The 22,550-nt window shown below is 44.0% G+C and overlaps 2 protein-coding genes across 4 annotated transcripts in view; one reads left to right on the top strand and one right to left on the bottom strand.

Moving 5' to 3' along the window:
- The window catches only part of DNAAF5 (dynein axonemal assembly factor 5), a 48,917-nt gene extending 32,465 nt beyond the window's left edge, over positions 1-16,452 (bottom strand). For 2 of the 3 annotated variants that reach the window (XM_008164662.4, XM_005289156.5), the window contains exons 1-4: positions 10,392-11,042; positions 9,653-9,837; positions 7,563-7,687; positions 6,968-7,083 (exon numbers count right to left, since the gene is read on the bottom strand). In XM_008164662.4, the coding sequence (XP_008162884.2) occupies positions 6,968-7,083; positions 7,563-7,687; positions 9,653-9,837; positions 10,392-10,944 (979 nt within the window). In that variant the 5' untranslated portion in view covers positions 10,945-11,042. Of the gene's footprint in view, positions 1-6,967; positions 7,084-7,562; positions 7,688-9,652; positions 9,838-10,391; positions 11,043-16,361 lie in introns of those variants that run through there. The other variant, XM_065560042.1, reaches the window with a different exon arrangement.
- Positions 16,453-18,184: 1,732 nt separating this feature from the next.
- Positions 18,185-22,550, top strand: part of PRKAR1B (protein kinase cAMP-dependent type I regulatory subunit beta) — a 128,064-nt gene continuing 123,698 nt past the window's right edge. The window contains exons 1-2 of the mRNA XM_005289159.5: positions 18,185-18,928; positions 20,313-20,496. Coding sequence (XP_005289216.1) covers positions 20,320-20,496 — 177 coding nt within the window. The 5' untranslated portion in view covers positions 18,185-18,928; positions 20,313-20,319. The remainder of the gene's footprint in view (positions 18,929-20,312; positions 20,497-22,550) is intronic.

The following is a 22,550-nucleotide window of genomic DNA, read 5'->3' as shown; positions in this document are numbered from 1 at the left end:
TAAAACATATGGTACAGATACATAGCTAAATACAAATCTTGCAACAAGACACCACAAATTCCTAATCTTATTTCAAGACATACATAAGACTCAGTGGTAAATCATCCTTTTCTCTTTTATCATGCATAGCTAGAGAGACACTATCAGATGCAATTTGGCAGTAAAAGTAAATGGCAGGAAGGAATCTTAAAGTAATTATTAACTTCTTAGGACTGAAGTACAAAATTACTAGGTAATTTCCTCAGAATGCTCTGCAATTATCTATTAATCTTTTCATTGAAGACTTAAATGCAAAACTTTAGCAAGCAAGATGAATACAAAAACTGATGCAACTGGGCAGCATGGGCGGTGGGGGGTGCGGTTTGCCCAACATTGCGAAACACTTTTGTTGTGATCAGAACATTGTCTCATACAGCTCTGTAGCAAAGACTGGCTCATGAAGTAGCTCACTTTCCTACCAGTGGTAAATGCCATTAAAATAATTCCACTAGAAACAAGTTAAAAAAATGATGCAATTAAATACTAACAAAAATGTTATTTTAACTAATATGTTGCGCCAAGGTTCCCTCTTGTGGTATGTTTTATCTTTCATGGTAGGAACACCAAAACTGATCCCGCTTTGCTGTTCCCCCATCAATCTCACTCATGAGATGCTATACTATAACACATTTCAGAGTAGCAGCTGTGTTAGTCTGTATCTGCAAAAAGAACAGGAGTACTTGTGGCACCTTAGAGACTAACAAATTTATTAGAGCATAAGCTTTCGTGGACTACAGCCCACTTCTTCGGATGCATCCGAAGTCCACGATGCAGTAGTCCACGAAAGCTTATGCTCTAATAAATTTGTTAGTCTCTAAGGTGCCACAAGTACTCCTATCCTATAACACATATCCCTGACGATATGCATTAATTCATAGGAGATGCCTGAATTTGCCCCTTATCTGAAAATGGTGTAGGTAAATACAACACTGAAGAGGACACCAAAGAAGGTCCTGGAAACAGGACCAGTAATGTAGATGGTGCCAATATTGAATGGTGAACTGCTCTTAGTACCAATTTTTGAAGGTGCATCTTCACTGATCTTGGCATTTTAAAGATGTGTTGCCACCCATTCTAGAATATAAAACATTCGTGAAGATGTTGCACATAGTGTAGGAGGAGGTTATTTCCTAAAAACAGTAATCTGGGATGATAACATTTGAAGCAAAGTCTGATCCGGTTCAAGAGTTTGGTGCAGATTCTGTGAGGTCTCCAGTGGCTGTAATGGTTCCTAGAATAGCAACTTCTTTTTCTCAGGGAATTCCTAGATTCTTCAAGTGAAAACTATCAACGTATCAGAGGGACTGAGTAGTATAAAGGGACCCATTCCAGAGTTGTTGAGCTTAACAATAGGATAAGAAACCTTAGTATGTTTGAATGCTTCTGAAGGAAAATTTAATAGCCTCACTTTCACTTATTTAAGTTTTCAGGAAAAGAGATTTGGGAATCCAGTGCTAAAGAGAAGGCAGAGGAGAAAAAAAATAAAACAGAAGCCGATGAATACTATTCATTTTAGCTCTGGAGAACATTTTGGACTATATTCTGAGATAACATGTAATAACTCCAAAAACGCAAGGCTCATACAAAATTCAACTAAGGCCTTTAATAAGAGAGCAAGCAAGAGGAGAATTAGTCAGGCCTTGGCTACACTGGCGCTGTACAGCGCTGCAACTTGCTGTGCTCAGGGGTGTGAAAACACCCCCCCCCCGCCGAGTGCAACGAGTGCAGCAGTGTAAAGCGCTAGTGTAATCAGAGCCTGCAGCGCTGCACGCTCGCTCACAGCACCGCAAGCTACTCCCCTCGGAGAGGTGGAGTACATACAGTGCTGTGAGAGCTCTCTCGCAGCGCTGCCGGGGCAGCGCTGTGAATTCCCGAGTGTAGCCAAGGCCTCAGACTCATCAGGCTTTTGGAAACCAAGCGATAATAGGCAGGATGTGCTGTCATGGTTATAGTTTCTTTTCTGATTCATGAACCATTGGATGATAAAGTACCCACAGGTATTCAATAGGGTGCTAAGCATGATGTGCTGTAATGCAAAGTAGGCAATGGCCTCTGCATGGAGACTCAAGGACAAAATTCATTGAGCAAGCATAAGTACTCTTTCAGAGGTATGATCACCTTTCATGCCAGTGGCAGCTCCTTCATTCAAAATTGTGAGGAAGTTGCAGACTGCTTATGTGACTTGAGACAGGTCACTTACTTTCTGTGTCTCAGTTCCCCCTTTGTCAAAGGATATAACACATCCTTTCACCCACCTTTTGTATATCTTGTCTATTTATATTGTAACCTTTCTATGTGTTTGTAAAGATCCTAACACAATAGGGCTCTTGTCTCAACTGTGGCCTCAGGCAATACCATACCACAAATAACTACTTATAACAATGAGGATAAAGTATATCCTTTCCATGACAATCCTTTCCAAAGGTAAATTAAAATGTTTTAGAATCAATTAGGAGAAAAGTCATACTAGTTTCTGTTATTCTTGTTTTTATTACTGAACTTTCTTCTTCCTCCATCCTACCCTAATTTTAATATGGATAACAAACAGCAGCCTTATTTCACAACTATTAAGATTGCTTTAGACTGCTCTTTTACATTCAGAATACCGACCACAACATTCATGAAAAGGGCAAAAATTTCCCTCAACCTTCATTGCAGATATTTTTAAAAACCTATCATGATCTTTACAAAGGAAAAATATGAGTGATGGGTAATTATATAAAAATTCATGAGGTTGACCATCTATTAATATGAACAGCCTGTGACACGACAAATATTTCTCTTATCACTAGAGGAAGCAAAAGCATTCTTTACCATTTACATGTCCCAAAGCTAATATAACTTACATCACAGAAAGAAAAAATAAAAAGAACAACAGATCAACTTGACTGCCTTGAAAGCTAAGCAGATCTGTCAAGTCAGTTACCATTATGAAATGTTTCCCCTTTCATTCAAGCATTACCAAGTAAAACAATTTGAACAAAAATATAATTTCAAAAGAGAAAGAACTCCGGAACCCACTGTCATCGAAAGGATTTTGCTGCTGGGGATTCTGTGACGTGATTGGCAGGTAGGGACAAGTCAAGCATGATCTTGTTCTTTCACACCATAAGAGCGTTTTGTTCTGTTAAATCTGAGTGTACAAATCAATAAATTACCCACTTTAACCCTCTCTCTCACCAACATCCATATGCATAGTATTAAACATTAACTTTACAAACCTAAGACAGGAAACAAGCTTCATATCACAACAGAAATGTTAAAGCTACCTATAAATAACTAGGTTGCACACCTAATTTTCCTTGGAAAATAGAGAAGGTACAATAGTTTCCCTTAACTGCTTCCATTTTCTCCCCTTCTGCTGGCCGACTTTACATTTGCTTACAAGTTTCATATAATTTTGAAGCCAGCTTTTCCTCCATTCAATTTCTTTTTGTGCTTCATACTATTCCATGAATGCTGTGTCTCAGTCTCACTGTTCAGGAAGGATATATGCCATCATGTGCCAGCAATGCCCCTCTGCCATGTACATTGGCCAAACCGGACAGTCTCTACGCAAAAGAATTAATGGACACAAATCTGACATCAGGAATCAAAATACTCAAAAACCAGTGGGAGAACACTTTAACCTGTCTAGTCATTCAGTGACAGACCTGCGGGTGGCTATATTACAACAGAAAAACTTCAAAAACAGACTCCAAGGAGAGACTGCTGAGCTAGAATTGATATGCAAACTAGACACAATCAACTCCGGTTTGAATAAGGACTGGGAATGGCTGAGCCATTACAAACATTGATTCTATCTCCCCTTGTAAGTATGCTCACACTTCTTATCAAACTGTCTGTACTGGGCTATCTTGATTATCACTTCAAAAGTTTTTTTTTTCTCTTAATTAATTGGCCTCTCAGAGTTGGTAAGACAACTCCCACCTGTTTATGCTCTCTGTATGTGTGTATATATATCTCCTCAATATATGTTCCATTCTATATGCATCCGAAGAAGTGGGCTGTAGTCCACGAAAGCTTATGCTCTAATAAATTTGTTAGTCTCTAAGGTGCCACAAGTACTCCTGTTCTTCTTTTTGAAGGACTTAATGTTTCAGAGTCTCTCACTCCCCCACCCGCCCTTTTCATCTCTTCTCCCTCTCTCCACATGATTTCTGCCTTAAAAACAGCTTAACATAAATATAAGAATGGCCATATTGGGTCTGTCCATCTATCCCAGTATCCTGTCTTCCGACAGAAGCCAATGCCAGATGCTTCAGGGGAAAATGAACAGGACAATTACCAAGCGATCCATGCCATGCTATCCAGTCCCATCTTATTGCTGAGTGGAGGGGATTGCAATATCGTTTCATCCCTTTTTCAATGTGCAGTAATTGCAAATGGTAATGAGTCCTACCCCACTCTCTTCAATTATTTTGGGCCAGAGTTGTGATAATTTATACTCCGTGTGAGAGAGGCTATTTTATGTGACGTCCCATTGAGGCCAACGGGACTATTTTCAGGGTAAAGTACTACCAAACGTGAATAAAGGTATCACAATTTAGCCTTATATGACTATATCCCTCATCATCTACTTTTATTTGTGATAACAACAGAACAGCATTGACTCAGGTGGAAAAATATGACTCCTGAGGTTACAGGAAAACCTGAAATGATGCCATTCAATAAATCTGAATTTTGCAAGAGAGCTGCAATACTGTGGATGTACATCTAACCATATGGCTCCTGGGACTGAGAAAGAGCAGCACTACTTCTAAATTCACTGAACTGCAACTAGTGGATGGGTTTTATTTTTAATTAAAAAAAAAGAAAATGGCTCCTATATTATAGGAAAATATTAACAGATGTTGAAACTGGGTCTAGGATAACACTTTTAGGAGAAGATGGAAATGTCTATATTTATTTATGAATTAATTCTAGCCATCAGCCCAAGCTGTTGTGCATTCTGACCACGAGATGTGCCAAGAATAATTTTGGCCTTATCTTCTGACTTTAATCCTAAATTTTTCTGAAGTGTAGATATTCCCCAACCACATTTTGCAAGTATGTAAGTCTCCTTACTAATGAAAACACAATCTGGGTTTTGTTTATTTTAAGGTTAACAGTACAGTTTACTTATATATTCTCATTTTCAGGTACTGCCTCTTCTTTTTGAGAGTGTGGGCATATTCTGCCAATGACTGCAGCGGTCAGAGTAAAGGTACTAGCGTTGTATAATACTTCTGAAATAGTCTCAATTATTAACAGATTCCTCTTCCTCCAGCTCAGGGAAGATGAGGGATCCAAAATTCTGGAGGCTGAGGAGAGGGTAAAGAGATCCCTACGGCTGATTAAGGCAGTGATTATGGTAACTAATTAAAACGGAGATGCAAGTCTGAATAGATGAATAGCAGTAGAAAAGGTAAGCGAGCAGGAGACAGAAATGCAGATGACGAACAGGAATTCCCAAGGCTGGATTAAGTGCCTCTCTGAACCCTCTTCTACAGAGAGAGGGAAGTACCTTTTATTTAGTGAATAAGATCCAACTTACATTTTCATAGATGTTTACTGAAATAACATCTAGTTACTAGTCATCATTGACGCTCCTGTTTGGAGGATCATGCAAGAATTAGATTACCGGAAACACTCAAATACACCAGACTTGGTCTTTGTTGCATTTTCTTTCCTCCTCTTGTACTAATTTTAGTTGTTACCCTGGGGGAGTTGGCTATGTGATGAATGGCAAACCCCATTATATCTGAAAGCTACTGTTCAGCAGTGGTTGAGGCACTTGTCATACAGACTGACAAGTCTGAAAACTACTTCATGTTGACCTCATATCTAGCTCAAACCATAAAATTCAAACCAAGAAAGTATATTCAGTAAACCAGATTAAACTACTTTACACACAGACTTGGCATCCAGGAGTCATTTTAATATCACAGCCTAGGGCGGTGGTAGAAAGACTGCATCCATGCTAGAAAAGTATTCAGTTTTCCAAATCATCCACAGTATTGAACAATAGCCCATAGCGGTCTTTGTTTTCATAGATGCTATATGGCTATGTCCGCACACTGTGTCACAACACTGCTATTTATGTTCATGCTAACTCTCACAGAGCTAGCACAAGTATGTGTACTTGAGCCTATAATTTAATGGTTTAGTTTTCATTAGATGTGATAGCTTGGTAGACCAAGGTATTTTAATATTAAGAGATATGAATAGAATGTTGCAAAGACATACACTACAATAAAACATGACAGACTGACAAAAATGAGTTCTGTATCAATACAGAACAAAGGAATTGTTGAAGTTTCTTTATTAAAGTCTGCATAACCTATGAATGCTAACCAAATACAAAGTCATGTGGTTTTGTTTTATTTTTTAATTCAGGCTGATATCTAGGGTATTTTTTTCATGGAGAAACAAGTTTCTTATTGGGGGAAAAGGAAAAATATCTTCTGTAGTAAACTTGTGAAGCCTATCTGTGCACATGCACCAATTCTATACGATCTTTATAGCTACAAGTAAGATTTATGTAAAGTTTGTGGTTAAGTTCATTAAAATGGGATTTTCTAATGCACTCAGTGTAGGCCTAACTCTGCTTTCATTGAAGTCAATGGGAGTTTCGCCACTGAAATAATGCTCTAATTGAAACCAATGCTGAACAGCTTCTAAAAATCCTACCCTTAAGCAAATATATACATAGAGCTTAACTCTGAGTGCCTTCAGCTCCCATTTAACTTAGTGGGCGCTGAGGGCACTCAGCACCTCACAAGATCAGCCCAATAGACAACTATGACTGCTTCAACTGCCTTCAAGTACTTATTTTTCACATCCTCTTCTTCCCTTTTCTTAATATATTTTATGCAAACATAGCTACTGAAGAGGAGCTTCTTGAGCCAGTTATTTTGCATCCTGAATGCTTTTCTACGATACTCACCTCCTTCAGGATAATGAGATGGTGCTGAATAAAAGTCAAGCTTATCCTTAAGGTCTTCTTCATTCTCTTTTTCCCACTGCAAGCCTATCCTCTCCCAATAGCTCACAGCCAGTTGCCTAAAGTGTAAAACCAAAGTGTTTGAACCACCATCTTTACATACATACAGAACAAAAGCATTTTTAAATGAGACAGATGGAAAACGAGAAGCCCCTCTACACTCAACTGGAAGACTTCTTTGAATACACTGGGATAAACACTAACTTCAGATACATTTATGCAACTGTAATGGCTAGAAGCTTTTTTTTTTTTTTTTTAATGAAGCTTAAGTTCTACAGAAATAAACAATGTGGATCTCAACTAGCTGGGGAAAAAACCCTTTTGTTTTGAGAAGAATACAACCTCCTCTACCCTTTTTATAATCACACTTATTTGAATGCAGCACTAACCAAAAAAAAAAAAATTACTGAAGAGTTGTGTATAGAAATAAGCAAATCAGCTAAATAGAAGAGCAGGACATTTTCCTGAACTCCGACCTGAGCGTAGAAGCACTTTAATACAAGTTATCTATAAAAACTGGATCCTTTGTTCTGCTTACTTGTTCTCAGGCATTTCATCAGTAAAGCTGCTGAGTAATAAAGGAATCAACTTGTGAAAGTAAGAATATCTATCCCGCAGGTGCAATAGCCATTCTCCAACAACACTAGTAACAGCTCGCCGAACCTAGGAAGGTGAAAGAAACAACACACTGCAAATTTTACTATGAAGTCCCATAACTTGAAGGGAAAAACTCTGAAAACAAAAACCTTAGAGTAAACTTTAGCAAAGTGTCTAGAAGATCCATTTATGAAATGTATTTACAAAAACAATAAAACACACAAATAATGAACTTTCATACAAGACAAGTAAGCTTTGCGGGAAAAAAAAAAAAATCAGGCAAACTGCGGTAGTAGACTGCCTACATTTCCTGCCTACATGTCCTGATCATCATTATCTTAGCTCATCATTACCTGAAGTACAGCCCCAACATAGGATATATCTTCACTAGCAATGTTAAAGTGCTGCCGTGGCCACTTTACAGGGCTGAAACTTGCAGCACTCAGGTGTGTTTTTTCACACCCCTGAGCGAGAAAGTGGCAGTGCAGACTAGGCCATAGAGTATTTCCATTTAAATGGTAGATAAAGTCCAACTCATTCTAAATCACAGTAGTACTTAGAGGGAGTACATTATGAAATTAGGTAAAAACATGGCACCCTTTGCTAATAAAAAAATATTTTATAAAATAATATCCTTCATTTATACAGCACATTTTAAGCAAGGCTCTCAAAGCCTAACAAATGTGATGTAGATATGGTAAAATCTAGATTTTATGAAACTCCATTTAACCTAAAATGCTTGTGATCCCCCATCCTGAGATAACATTCTTCACAGGCACTCAGTCCTGCTAGATGGCCAATCCAGCAAGTACCGTATATATTCATTCATAAGCCGAATATTTTTGGTAAAAATGTGACACAAAGAGTGGAGGTCGTCTTATAAACGGGTCTACACCAAAATTTGATGATTTTAAACTCTATGGAATCATTGAATTGAATATCTAATACACTGTCATTTTGTTTACTTGGAACATTTGCAGGCATGGAGCCCCTCAGCTCCCTGTGTCCGCAGTTCGCCATTCCACAGGGAGCTGAGGGGCTCCATGCTTGCAGACGCTCCAGGTAAACAAAACGTCCTGACCCACCAGCGGCTTACCCTGACAGGCTTGGAGCCAAAGTTTTCCAATCCCTGAAATATAGGGTCGGCTTATGAAAGGGTCATACAGTTTTTGCTATTTTTACCTATCCATTTTGGGTGGTCGGCTTATAAATGAATGGGCTAATGAACGAGTATATACGGTACTTAAGGGTGTGCTTAACTTTATGTATATGAATAATCCCACTAAAAGTCAATGGAACCAATCATATGCTTAAACATTTACATATGTGTTTTGCTGGAACAGACCGGAGTGCTCAGTCCCTTGCTGGATCAAGCCCTAAGAGTGCAGGGAGAACATAAATGCTATCATTCAACTCTGCCAACAAACACTTTAGATTTTCTGGTTTACATGGTCTTCAAATATCCTATCTGCTAAATACTACTGTGCTGAAGGATTATTGCAAATCCTTTTGATATTACAAAGATTTCTGTCCGCCCCCTGAAAGACCTTCATAAAACAAAACAAAAAGAGTTCTCTTCAATTATACACATATTACTGAGGGACAAAAGAGCTAAAGGACTAGATTTTTAGAAATATTTAAGCACCTAACTCCCATAAAAATCTGGTCCTAAGTGACTTCTTCAAAGTTATGTAGCTAGGAGTAGCACAGACTGGAACACAATCCAGAACTTCTGATACTAGACTGCACATCCTTCCCCCAAAAGTTGAGTATTACAGTTTTATTCACAAGAACATGCCATCCTCCCTCGTTTTTGAGGATCCCTCCTTGGTGGCTAATTTTTACTTGGTCAACTTTATACATTAATGTACAAATACTTATATTCAGCTGAAGCCGAAAATCTTAATGAAGCTAGGAACACAATTTTGCTGGTGTTAAGAAGTGAACAGATATTTTATTACATTATTTTTACCCCTAGACATATGTTAATGAAGACAGGGGCAAAATCTAGACAAAAGAAAGTAGAGTTACCTGAGGAATCTCATCAAAAAGTCGCTGGGCCAGATGAGAGAGAACATCATCTACAGACCTTCCGTTGCCAAACTGTATCACCGTTCCTGTGGCCTGAATCACAGCAACACGGACTCGGAAGTGCTGGTGTGAAACTGTTTGCATTAAGGGTTTTATCAAAAATTCTGACTGCATATGAAAGTGTTCTGTTAGAGGAGAAAGAGAGAAAGCTCAGCTCTGTCTTCATATATATGCATACAGCAGACCTTATGCAAACATGCATTTATGTAGCACCTTCTGGACATGGGTCTGATTTATATCACTATGTTTATGTATATATATGGTCTCATTTGGCACAGTGTGTTAGACTGGGATAACAACACATTTACGTCTCTGCCACTGTCGTCCCAGTCCCATGACCATCCCAGCACCCTCCTCCTGCTGCAGCTTGTTCCCTGTAATTCTGATCCCATTCTTTCTACCCTGCCCTATACTCCCCCATGCCCAGTTAGGATGGCCAGAGCAGCACTGTCCACATACCTGCAACTCCTTCAGCCAGGTGCCCGGCATCCTGAGTTCCACCCCCAATTCACCCTCTTCATCCTCAGGGCCACTAACAACGCTCCTGCAGATCCCTCATCCTCCCTGGCTTCCTCCCCCATCTCTCTCTTCCCCAGGCACTAACCCCGAGCACAGGACCCTGTGCACCTGCAGCTCGCAGCCCACTCCAGGCCCCCTGGCTCCCTTCCCCGGGTCCCACCTGGCATAGCCCTGGCGCTGGCGGCCGCACACCTGCAGCTCTCACGCTTGACCTCGGGGTAGGGGTCGAGGAGGGTGGCCTGCAGGATGCGGATGATCTCGGGCAGGTAGGGGGCCAGGGCGGCCTCGCAGAGCTCCAGCAGGAGGCTCAGGAGCTGGATCAGGGCCAGGCGCAGCTCCTCGCAGGGCTCGTGCGATTGCCCCTGCGGCGAGCAGAGGCGCTGGGCCAGGGCCGGCAGCAAGCAGGGCAGGGCCTCAGCGGGCCGGCCGCCGTGACGCAGGCCGTGGCAGGTGAGCTGGACGGCCAGCTCCCGGCAGCGCTCGGCCGGATCCCCCACCAGGCACCGCACCAGCGGCCGCAGCAGCTGCTTGGCGAAGACCTCCTGCAGCACCAGGGCCGAGAGCGGCCGCTCCTGCACCTCGGCCCGGATGGCGCGCAGAGCCCGCAGCCGCGCATCCCGGTCGGGCTCCTGCAGGCCGCGCAGGTGCCGGCCCAGCGCCTTGACCACGTCCGCGGCCAGGAGGTGGTCACCCGAAGCCCCGTCCTCAGCCATGCTGGATCGTCGCTAGGGAGGCTCGGGCCGCTCGCTGCGGCCCGTTACTAAGGACTCTGCTCGTCTAGCGGCCGCTTTCACGGCAGTAAACAAATGCTTTACGGCAATTTCAACATGCAAGAAACTTTATTGGCAGGGGGCTCTGCCGGACACTGGCACTAAGACTGGCGTGGGTCTCACCCAGCAAAGCGCTCCAGCGCCGCAGAGACAGTTTGAGGGAGTGATACGGGGTTATAGAGGGAGTATGGGTCAGTGGTTAAAGTGCACAGCAGAGAGCCAGCTCTGCTGGGTTTAATTCCCATGGGGCCTTGGGCAAGTCATTCTACAGCTTCCCTGCCTCAGTTTCCCCATGTTAGCTGGCGCTAACAGTGTTTGCAGTGCAGTTGATGCCTCTGATGCGGTGCAGCACAAAGGCTGCCCCTTAGCTAGCTGTTGCCAGCCCTCTGGGATTGGCCTGGAGACTCTTGGAATCGGCATTGATCTCCCGGTGACTATTGAAAGCAATCCAGGAGATTTTAATAGGATATTTTAAGAAAATGATATTATGTCACGGGAGGAATCTCCCGGAATAGCTTCAGTCAGAGTTGGCAACCCTACCCTTAGTTGGTGCCTAATATTCAGTCTCCTGGGTGAAGGGCTTGCTTTGTGTTAGCATACACCACTAATCAGAGTGAAATACTGATTGCGTAGCTTAAGTAAATGTAGGGTACAGTTCTTTAAAAGTAAGCATCTGAGAATTAAAAAAGCCAAAGCTCTGTCCTTTGCTTGTTCATATAATTACCCTATCTTTGGATGGAAGGTACTATCAAAGTGCAGAGTATCATTACACCAGTGTATTGATATTAATCCCCAAAATAACTGCATCACCCATATCCTGAAAGGGGATTGCTGCTTTAAATGTTAAAAAGGACCCCAAAGGAACTTTTGGAGACTTGGGAAACTTTGCAAGGTGATGTTGACGAATGTCAAAGCTTTTAAAATTGCTTACTAATTGTTGGCCCCAATACTGTGATTAGACCCGTGGGGGGTGATTCAAGTGCAGGTTCAGGGCCTTTTTTGTAGTGTTGTACAGCAGTGCTTGCACGGTGCTTTGAAGATGTAAAGTGCTAATTAAAAGGTGAAGGCTACATGCTTCAGAAATTGAGTGTGTCACAATAGGTATCTAAATCCCCATAATCTCGCAGAGATCTGGCCTTCCTCCAATCACTCGCTGCATTCAAAAGCAGCATTGCATGCTCTTTGGCCATGTCACCAGGATGGACAAAAATACCCCAGCATGCTGCTCTCAGACTCTACATCAGGGGTCGGCAGCGTTTGGCACGCGGCCGCCAGGGTAAGCACCCTAGCGGGCCGGGCCAGTTTATTTACCTGCTGATGCGGCAGGTTTGGCCGATCGCGGCCCCCACTGGCCGCGGTTCGCCGTCCCGGGCCAATGGGGGCGGCGGGAAGCGGCGCGGGCCGAGGGATGTGCTGGCCGCCGCTTCCCGCCACCCCCATTGGCCTGGGACAGCAAACCGCGGCCAGTGGGGGCCGCGATCGGCCAAACCTGCTGCGTCAGTGGGTAAATAAACTGGCCCGGCCCGCTGGGGTGCTTACTCTGGCGAGCTGCATGCCAAACGTTGCTGACCCCTGCTCTACATCGATGTGCGAAGGGATATATGCCTTGACCCTACCTGGCATCACCCGTGAGGCTGTCCCAGAGATTTGTGGATTTGCAGGATTGAGCTAGATCTGGGAACTTCATTCTATGATGCCTGGTACAATGTCATCATCTTGGTCACTGTGGCTGGTGCATCGGTCCTCAGACTATGCACATTTGAAAATTAGGGCATATACATAATCGAAGATGCCGAGTTACCCACCTTTGGGCATTTTGGCCTAAGTGTGATGTAATTAAAAAAATATGACAGTGATCATATTGTCTTCCTCCAATGATCAAGTGGTGCTAGGCAGCTCTGACTATTGAAGCATGAAACATTGGGGAAATGTTTATACTGGCTCAATCAGGGGCTGCCCAAACTTTGCCCAGTCAAGGGGCTGCATTGGCAACTTGCTGGAATTAGTGGGAGGCATCTCATTTGTATGATATCAAACAGATTGAGATATATTCACACTGCCCCATCCTCCATGCAAACTCCCAACAAATCTCCGTGGTCCCTATGCATATCTCTCATTTGACCAATTAACATCCACTTTGTGGTGGCATTACAGTAAAACTACAATTGGGCCACAGTTCTGCAGTTTGTTGCTCACCAGCAGACCTCTGCACCTGTGTTGAGCCCCATTCACTACCACAGGACTCTGCACAGATGTAGGGATCCACCCACGCACAATGGCTTGCGGGCCAGGAGCAAAGACTGTAATGTAAAGGGATAATGGTTTCAATGTATGACTTGATTTTAAAGCCAGGGCAAAGCTGTGGCTTACTGAGGCAATCATCAGTATACAAAGACAAGAAGCACAAAGTGCAGTTAGGAGTTAGTATAGTCAGCTGGCACAGTAAGACTTATTTCATTGCGTATTCTTGGGATGCTGACAATTTGGCTTAGTTTGAAAATCCAGCAAACAGGCAGCATGAAGTGGATTCAGACCCCCATGAAAGCTGAATTTCCAGACAAAATGCCTTACACAAACCATTAGAAAGCATCACAAAAAAGCCACTGTAAAATGCATTGACACAACTACAGCACAGGTTATTGGGACTGCAATGCTTTGAGGTGAGTATAAGGTACTGCCCAGGAAAGTCACAACAGAGATGGCTCTGGGGAATAGAACAGTTTCTTTCTGAGGCCCCCCCAACATGCTATAGAAACTCTATGGCCCCACTGTGCCACAATAACTGTTTTTCTGCATATAAAAGCCAGGGCCAGCATTAGGGGGTAGCAAACAGGGCAGTTGCCCAGGGCCCCACGTCAGAGGGGGCATCATGAAGCTAAGTTGCTCAGGCTTTGGCTTTAGCCCCGGGTGGTGGGGCTTGGGGCTCCAGACTGCAGTCCTGCACAGCAGGACTTTGGTTTTCTGTCCTCGGCCTTAGCAAGTCTCACACCAGCCATGCTTGACGGACCCCCTGAAACCTGCCTGCGCCCTCCCCCAGGGGGCCCCGGATTCCTGGTTGAGAACGACTGGAATAGGAGATAGTCTATCATCATGCTACAATACTTTTGCATATCTGGTGGGAGGCTCCAGGCAATCCACCACCAAAGCATTGAACAGGATGGGATGCTACCGGGAGTAAAACAATACTTCAAGGGTGGCCAGATTGCCAGGCGGAAGAGCCACAGGAGGTTACCCTCTATCACTGGGAAAGGATGAGGTATGTGTGCAAGATGGGATTTTGCTTAAAGGGGACAAAGCAATAAACCCAGCAGATTTAAGACCTAACATCATGAGACAGATACATAATACACTCTTGGATATTAAGCATGCCTGAGATGAACCCAGCAGTGGATCTACTGGCCAGGCATGAATGGCTATGGAACAGTGCGAGCTGTGCAGAGTGTAGTGATCAACAACAGAAGGAGAGTACATACAGCCTAACCTGATCCCGAGAAAAGGCCAGAACAGTCCTGTCTGTGTAGAGGATAAAATTTTCAAAAGTGCCCAAGTCACTTAGTGACTTTCAATGGGACTTTGGCTCCTTAGATACTTATGAAAATGTTACCTTTAGTCTTTTAATTGTGTCTATCCCATACTCTAGGCACATTACACACATTCAAAAAATAAACATGTAAATAAAAATTTACAAAATGCATCAAATGAAACAGAGACCATAGGATCTGCCTTATTAGGTAAGAACAGTTGTCTATCTAGTGTATTATCTGTTTCTAACAGTAGCCATTACCAGATGTTTCTAAAAGAGTTGCATGATATCCCATAGTGAACAGTTATGGAACAACTGGCCCATAAGGGAAAACAACGAAAACACTTCATCAGATGCATGGAGTGGAAAATACAGGTATAAATACATGAAAAGATGTGAGTCCAGTTTGCAAATTAATTCCAGTTCTGCAGACACCATCAGATTAGGCCTGAATAAAGACTGGGAGTGGTTGGGTCATTACAAAAACCTAAACCTAATTTTCCACAATACTAATTTCCCCCTACTGTTACTCACACCTTCTTGTCAACTCTCTGAAATGGGCCACTCTCATTACCACTTCAAAAGTTATTTTTCCTCCCTTGGTAGCCTGCTGTCAATTGAATTGTCTCATTAGACTGACCTCACACTTGCTAAGGCAACTCACATCTTTTCATGTATTTATACCTGCTCCTGTATTAGTGTCTCTTTCATTCTTTATGCAGCATAGTGCTTGTCTGACCACTTCTGTGCACTGGGAAGATGTGTGACTGGTATGAACCAGATACCAAAGTATCTGAGTGGTTGCAATTAATTTAGAACCTAGCAATTTTTATGAGTAATTCAAATTACTCTTTTCAAATGACCTTGCATTTACTGATACTGAATTTCATCTGCCATTATGCTGCTCATTTGCCTAGCTTGCTTAGGACTCTGGAGTTTTTTTTAGAGTCTTGCCTACTATTGACTAGCCTAAATAATGTTGTGTTATCTGCCAGTTTTGCCACTTAATTGTTGTTGCCTTTTTCTAAACCATTAATGGGTTTATTAAACACCAGCTGTCCTAGTTTATATCCTTGAGATATCCTCTTATTAACCTTTTACCCTGTGATTATTGAGGGTATGTCTATACTGGGAAAATGGAGGTGTGTTAGAAAAAGTGTTCTCACATGTTTTAATTAGCATGTTGTTAACACCACTTACTGCCATCCATTGTGGACAAAACACATTAGCTGACTGTGGCTAAGCCTCCATCACAGCTTCCTTTCACCCCCAATTAATTGCCCTTCCCCACACCTCCCAAAAAGCCTGGGAGAATAGACTGCATGTCCTGCAGGTTACCAAATCTGGTCTTTGGAGACAGAGCTTTCTCAGGGTCTGGTTTGAGAGACTGGAATTAACTCCCCCAGGGAATTGAGGACCATCACAAACATTCCCACCTTCTGTTCCAAGTGCAAGACACACTTTTCTGACACTGCAACTACATAGCAGCACATATATTTAAAAGACCAAAACAAAGCCCTACCAAAACAAAATCCTATTGTGACCGATGAACCCTTCACTGTCAGCTGGCAAGATTTCTGGTATGTGCATTCTGGTTCAACAAAATATGGCATGTGAGGTCTTAAAGAAAAGCCATGTATGTATCGATACTATGCAAGGAGTTATGTATGTCTACTGAAAATTTGCTTTAAAGTGTGTATCAAGGCAGAGTTGACAAACTGGCTTTCTGTCATGCAAAAGAAGTTTATTCACCTGTCTGTTGGCACGTAAATTAAACATTGTAAGTTAACAGCATAGAGAGTCATTTACAGGGGTGAAAGTAACTTAAAGGACTTACCAGTACGCTGGAGTCCTGAGCAGGGGTGTGGCCTCAACTGGAAGAGGCAGGGCCTCAACCAGAAGAGGTGGGGCCTTTCAAGATTTAAAGGCCCTGGGGCTCCGGCTGTGGCTGTGAACCCCAGGGCCTTTAAATTACACCGGAGCTCCGGCGGCGCTTTAAAGGGCCCAGGGCTCCCCACAGCAGCGGCGCTTTAAAGGGCCCGGGGCTCCCCACAGCGGCTGGAGCCCTGGGCCCTTTAAATCACCGCCATGGAAGCCGGTCCTGTCCGGTACGGCATACTGGCTCTTGCCGGTACGCCGTACTGGACAATACCGCCTTCTTTCACCTCTGGTCATTTACATATAAAGTCAATGGGAGGAGGTGAAATCAACTGAGAGGCAGCACAATGGAAACTAAGCCACAGAGGTTATCTTGATTCTGGTACAGACAGTGAACTTTTTGGGATATAAGGAGAAGGCAAGTAAAACACCAGATCATTCTCCTCCTAGGAAGCAATCAGGCCGTGTGATTACGTTCATGAAAACGGGATCACAAAGGGCCTTGGTTAAAAAGCTGCAAAGGACATTTGCGGTGAGATAAATTCCTTTAGACAGAAGGTTAGCTTGTTAAGTTTAGTCTCTAGAAATCATGTTATGATTTTGTTCTATATGTAACCTTTGGTTTTCATTATTCTTACTATTTCTTAACTTTGATAATAAACATATTGTTGTTTTCACTATAAATATATCCAAGTGTTGGGATATTAAGCAGGGGCTGATCCCGAGTTGAATCATACAAGCTGGTGTGTACACTTTCCTCTTGGGGACAGCAGACCTGCTGTTTCTGGGAGTGTTTGGTGGATAAGGAGCTGGACGCTATAGGGAAATGCTTCAAAGGGGCTCTGGGATGGGATGCACCTATTGTTAACCTGCAAGGCAAAGTAAGGGCTGGCATAGTCCAGAGGAGAGTGCTTGGGTGGCTCACAGGCTGGTAGCATCAGGGAGCTGACACCCAGTTAAGCTCAAGCAAGTCTCTCTCATGCTTGGGGCAGGGGGTAACAAGGTGATGTCCAGGCCTGGGTACCCCAAGAACCTATACTGTGCACACGGTTCCACTCCTGGAAAGAAAATGTATCTCATGACACAGATTAGTCACGTTCCTTATGGCACTACTGGAAGGCACTCAGGTACTATGCTGATGTGGGTTGTATAAGAAGTTATGTAGAGCAGAATGGTAGCACATTGGAATTCTGAGCCAGAGCACCTCACAGGATGACAACTGCTGCAATATCACAGGGTAGAGAGGCAGTTTCTGAAAGTGACAAGCCCCAAACCAGGTAGAGCTTTATAGGTCAAACTCAGCCCCTTCAGCTTGATCCGGACATTAGCTGGTGATTGTGGAGCACAGGTGTCATGTGCACATCGAGGGTGACAAGTATCAGAGGGGTAGCCGTGTTAGTCTGAATCTGTAAAAAGCAACAGAGGGTCCTGTGGCACCTTTGAGACTAACAGAAGTACTGGGAGCATAAGCTTTCGTGGGTAAGAACCTCACTTCTTCAGATGCAAGAGAATAAGCAGCCCCCTCCCCTGCCTCCACCACTAGCACCAGGCTTTGTGCTGCAATAAACCCATTGTTGCTGGGGAGCAGCTCCACAGCCGGGGGGAACTGGGGGGATGGAGAAGAAGAAGTGAGGTTCTTGCATCTGAAGAAGTGAGGTTCTTACCCACGAAAGCTTATGCTCCCAGTACTTCTGTTAGTCTCAAAGGTGCCACAGGACCCTCTGTTGCTTTTATCGAGGGTGACGTTGCTGATAAGCCACCGCTTTCTGCACGAGAAGTTTCAAGGCGTAACTCCAAGTCAAGGGCACTACTGTAATCTAATCCGGGGTGACAAAGGCACAGGCAACCAAAAGGATGCAGCCCCGGTGCCAAGAGCAGCTCATAAGCACCCCTGGCAACTGCTGCTATTGGGGCAGCTGGGGATGCAGCAAGACTCCCAGGTTATGAGCCATAGAAACAGAGGATGGGTATACCTGTCACAGAGAGGCCATTTCCTCTGGCCCTTTTCTCCATCTCCTAAGCACCACCCCAAAAATCAAGATCCAGATGTCCAGGGCACTTTGACAATTAGGGACCGCAGGCTGGGGGGAGGGGGCGCCCCTCCCCGGACGTATCTGTCTGCCTCTCCCACACACGCTGCGGCCCCTGGGGCAGGCTGCGTGCCCCTCCTTTGGTGCCTCGCCCCCCTCGCCTGCCCCCGAGCCCCCCAGAATCAGAGCCTGCTTTGCCTGCAGGAGGTGGGGAGGGAGGCTGTGCTTAGGCGTGACTGACAGCAGACGGGACTTCCTGCAGGGGAGCTGCTGCAGCGCCCTAACGCTTTGTAGGCGAGCTCTCTGGGTTGGGGGGCAGGGCGGTGAAGGGGAACCCTCAGCTGGAGACCTTCCAGTGCTGTCAAGGAAGAGGAAGGGTAGCAGCAGCGGCCAGGGAAGGAGGCGGCGACTGCACCGCAGAATAACAGGAGCCCCCACCCCCCTGCGTAAGGGAAGAGAGAGAAGAGCCGCTGCTGTCACTGCTCCAGCCACTCAGGTATTTATATAGGGCCCTCTGACTCCACATCCTTCCCCCACGGCTCCTCTGGTCCCCTAGCCTGGTTTGGCACCGTTCCTCGTCCTCCTTCCTCTGTGGTTTTGACAGCCCCTTTCCCTCTCCATCCCCCCAGTTCTCCCCGGCTATGGAGCTGCTCCCCAGCAACAATGGGTTTATTGCAGCACAAAGCCTGGTGCTAGTGGTGGAGGCAGGGGAGGGGGCTGCTTATTCTCCCTCCCCCCCATGGTGCCATTCACAAAGGCTGGGAGATGCTCTGAGGGAGGGGATGTCGTCTCTGGCACTGGGACAATTGAAAGGAGAGGAGATGCCCCCTTTTCTATCCCCACCCCCATCCGAAAACAAATCCCACTCCAGCATGAGATTCTCCCACTTCATTGTAAAACGCACAGCTAAATTCTCTCCCATTGGAGGGAGATGCTTTAAAATGAATTCTTGGGAGGAAGGGGTTTCCCTCCAAATCAGCTTTAAGACATAATCCCCAACCTTAGCCCAAATTTCAGTTAGTTAGAGGGAGAATTGTCTCGTTTCAGATTCATTTTGAGCCAGGTTTATAAGAGCATCTGGCTCTTGTGATGAAGGATTTTGCTGTGTCGTTTTTGTTCCAAGGGAGCATTTAAGCATCTCATCTATTGTTTTTCTTTTTTTAAAAAAATCCCTCTTGTTTGAAATTGTCCCCTCATGAAACATTCCTGCGGGTTGAAAGTAAACCTCAAAAGATGCTCTGATGCTGGGAATTGAGAAGAGGTGATGAAACTTAAATTATCTTCTGATATAAGTTAATATAAATCTAATAGACCACAAACATATGTCCTTTTCTTTTGTAGTGGGTGAACACACATTAATTGGAGGAATCAAACATGTTTTTCCTTCGTCACCAAACTCCTCTTTGGTGCAAGAGAGCTGCCCCATATATATTTTTTAAAAAGAGTGTTAAAGTATTTTACTAGAGACCGATGCCCCTCCATCTTCTACAGAAATCTAGGACCCTGAAGAGAGGGACCTAGACTCCATTTGTATACCGACGGGGACAGTACTCTAAATTGTCATCTGGCAGATATCTTTAAAACTCATATTGTACATGATTTATTGCACCATTGTTTTCAAATGTTAAAGAATGTCTAATAATTTGAATGCTCTCTTTGTAATTCCTGGTATGTTGATTGTGTAGAGATGACATGATTCAGTATTTGCATGTGAAGTGCCACAACATTGAAATGTGCTGAATCGTTAGCTTGTGAAGAGAAGATGTACAATATTAAAATACTTTAGTTCTCTCAAATTGCTTTGACAAAAGACTTCAGGAATTCTCTTTGATATCTTAATTGCACCATTTTCTTACCTACGTTTGTTTTCTGTTTACAAGCCTGAAGATGGCTGCTTCTTCCTCCTGCAATGTGGAAGAAGATGAGAGTCTGAAGGGATGTGAACTCTATGTTCAGAAGCATAACATCCAACAGATTTTGAAAGAGTGCATTGTAAACCTTTGCATCGCAAAACCAGACCGGCCAATGAAGTTCCTCAGAGAACATTTTGAAAAATTAGAAAAGGTCAGTGACTTTCATGTGGCTTCTATTTTCAGTTTCCAAGTGTATGAATGTTCTTAAAGTTTCGTATATTTGGGTGCATTTTTTCTTAGCATTCTGCTTTAGTAGTTACCCTTTAAAAAAAGCTCTTAAGAAACAAACTTTTGTTTGCATACGTCCAGTGCAGTATCTGATATCAGGCACAACTTCTTTTTGTGGGATAAGGGTTATAATTTCTCAGCAGATTGCAAGGACAATTGCGCTGACTGGTAAAATTGATCCAGAGATTTATAAAAATTTATAGCATTATAACATACAGGGCCCTTTTCCCCCTTCTATCAGAAGGACCTGCAGAGCAACGTGTGGATTCTTCCTATTCATTCCGATGTCAGGAGGTGTAGTTTGCCCTTACCCCCATCATGGAGTCTCCAAGTTCTGGGTAGATCTTGGGAAATGTGCAGGGGCCAATCTGCTACTTGACCACACTGACTCGTGTCCATACTGGAGAGCACAAGTCCCGCAGGAGTGGTGCTTATAGGGACTGTCTATACTTTGACTGCTCTGAAAAGGCATGTTGCACAGTGTAGAGGCATGTCATCCTGCTAGGCTGATCTGGTGTGTCCCCTCACAGATGAACCCTTACTTGATTTTTCCCACGCGCGTGGGAATCAAGAAGTCCAAACAGACTGTTGGATGCTAAGAAGCACCTCCTTGTGGAGGGTCTCATTTATTAACAGAAAAGCCAGTACAGAGCATAAACAAAACTTTCACCCCAACATCTCAGCTGCATGACTGGGTCATTCTTAGTCAATCTGTCTCTCACCTGATTCTAGTGCTCACCTTTACCCAGACTCTTCAAGGGTTCTCTCAGTTCCAGTCTTTGCCTCTGGAGTTAGGACTCTTGTCCCTACCAGAGTAAAAGCCTTCTCTGGAGTGAGGGGAGGTTAGTCCACTGTGACTCTTCCCCAGGGACAGCAGGTGATCCCTGCCAGGCGAACCCTCTGACCACTGTCTAGTAGACCCTGGCTGAGACCAGGCCCTCTAGGATACCTGCTGACTGCATCCCTCTTCCTACAAGGCTCCCCTCTCTAAGAGCACCTCTTACAGGTTCCCCATTCTGGTGGGTTCCACAGACAGCTCACCCTCTAAGCTCCTCCCTACTAGAGCTTCCTGTCTCCATTTAGAGTTTTCCTCTAACTAAGCTTGGATAATCTTTAGTAAATGAGCACCTGGACCTAATAATCAGCCACCTGGGGTAGACAGTTACCCCCTGATAAGGCTTTCATAAGGTGGTCACAGGCAGACTTGGTCCTAAATTCCCATAAAGGGCAGTTGCCCTTTATGTGGAAAAGCAGCACTGATAAACACATCCTCAGCTGGAACGCAACAGAGCTTGCCAAAAGCTATCTTGGCATGAGAAGGAAGAGTGGAAGCATGTTGCAAAGAACTTTCTCCTCTGTGGAGACAGGATTCCCTCCAAGCATAGATGCAGAAGGGAGCATGGGGCCCTGGATCTTTAAATGTGCAATCATCCTAGATCCAACTGAGCTGTGTGGTCCCTCAGTGATTAGAAGCATTTAGGGTGATCAGGTCCAATATGTTATTAGCAACATAAGCTTCTCAGCCCTGCAATGTGCACAAGTGCATAGAATCATAGAATCATAGAATATCAGGGGTGGAAGGGACCTCAGGAAGTCATCTAGTCCAACCCCCTGCTCAAAGCAGGACCAATCCCCAACTAAATCATCCCAGCCAGGGCTTTGTCAAGCCTGACCTTAAAAACCTCTAAGGAAGGAGATTCCACCACCTCCCTAGGTAACCCATTCCAGTGCTTCACCACCCTCCTAGTGAAAAAGTTTTTCCTAATATCCAACCTAAACCTCCCCCACTGCAACTTGAGACCATTACTCCTTGTTCTGTTATCCGGTACCACTGAGAACAGTCTAGATCCATCCTTTTTGGAATCCCCTATCAGGTTGTTGAAAGCAGCTATCAAATCCCCCCTTATTCTTCTCTTCTGCAGACTAAACAATCCCAGTTCCCTCAGCCTCTCCTCATAAGTCATGTGCTCCAGCCCC

Source organism: Chrysemys picta, chromosome 10, assembly GCF_011386835.1.
Source record: "Chrysemys picta bellii isolate R12L10 chromosome 10, ASM1138683v2, whole genome shotgun sequence".
Lineage (NCBI taxonomy): Eukaryota > Metazoa > Chordata > Testudines > Emydidae > Chrysemys > Chrysemys picta.
This window is presented reverse-complemented; position numbering and strand designations above follow the sequence as displayed.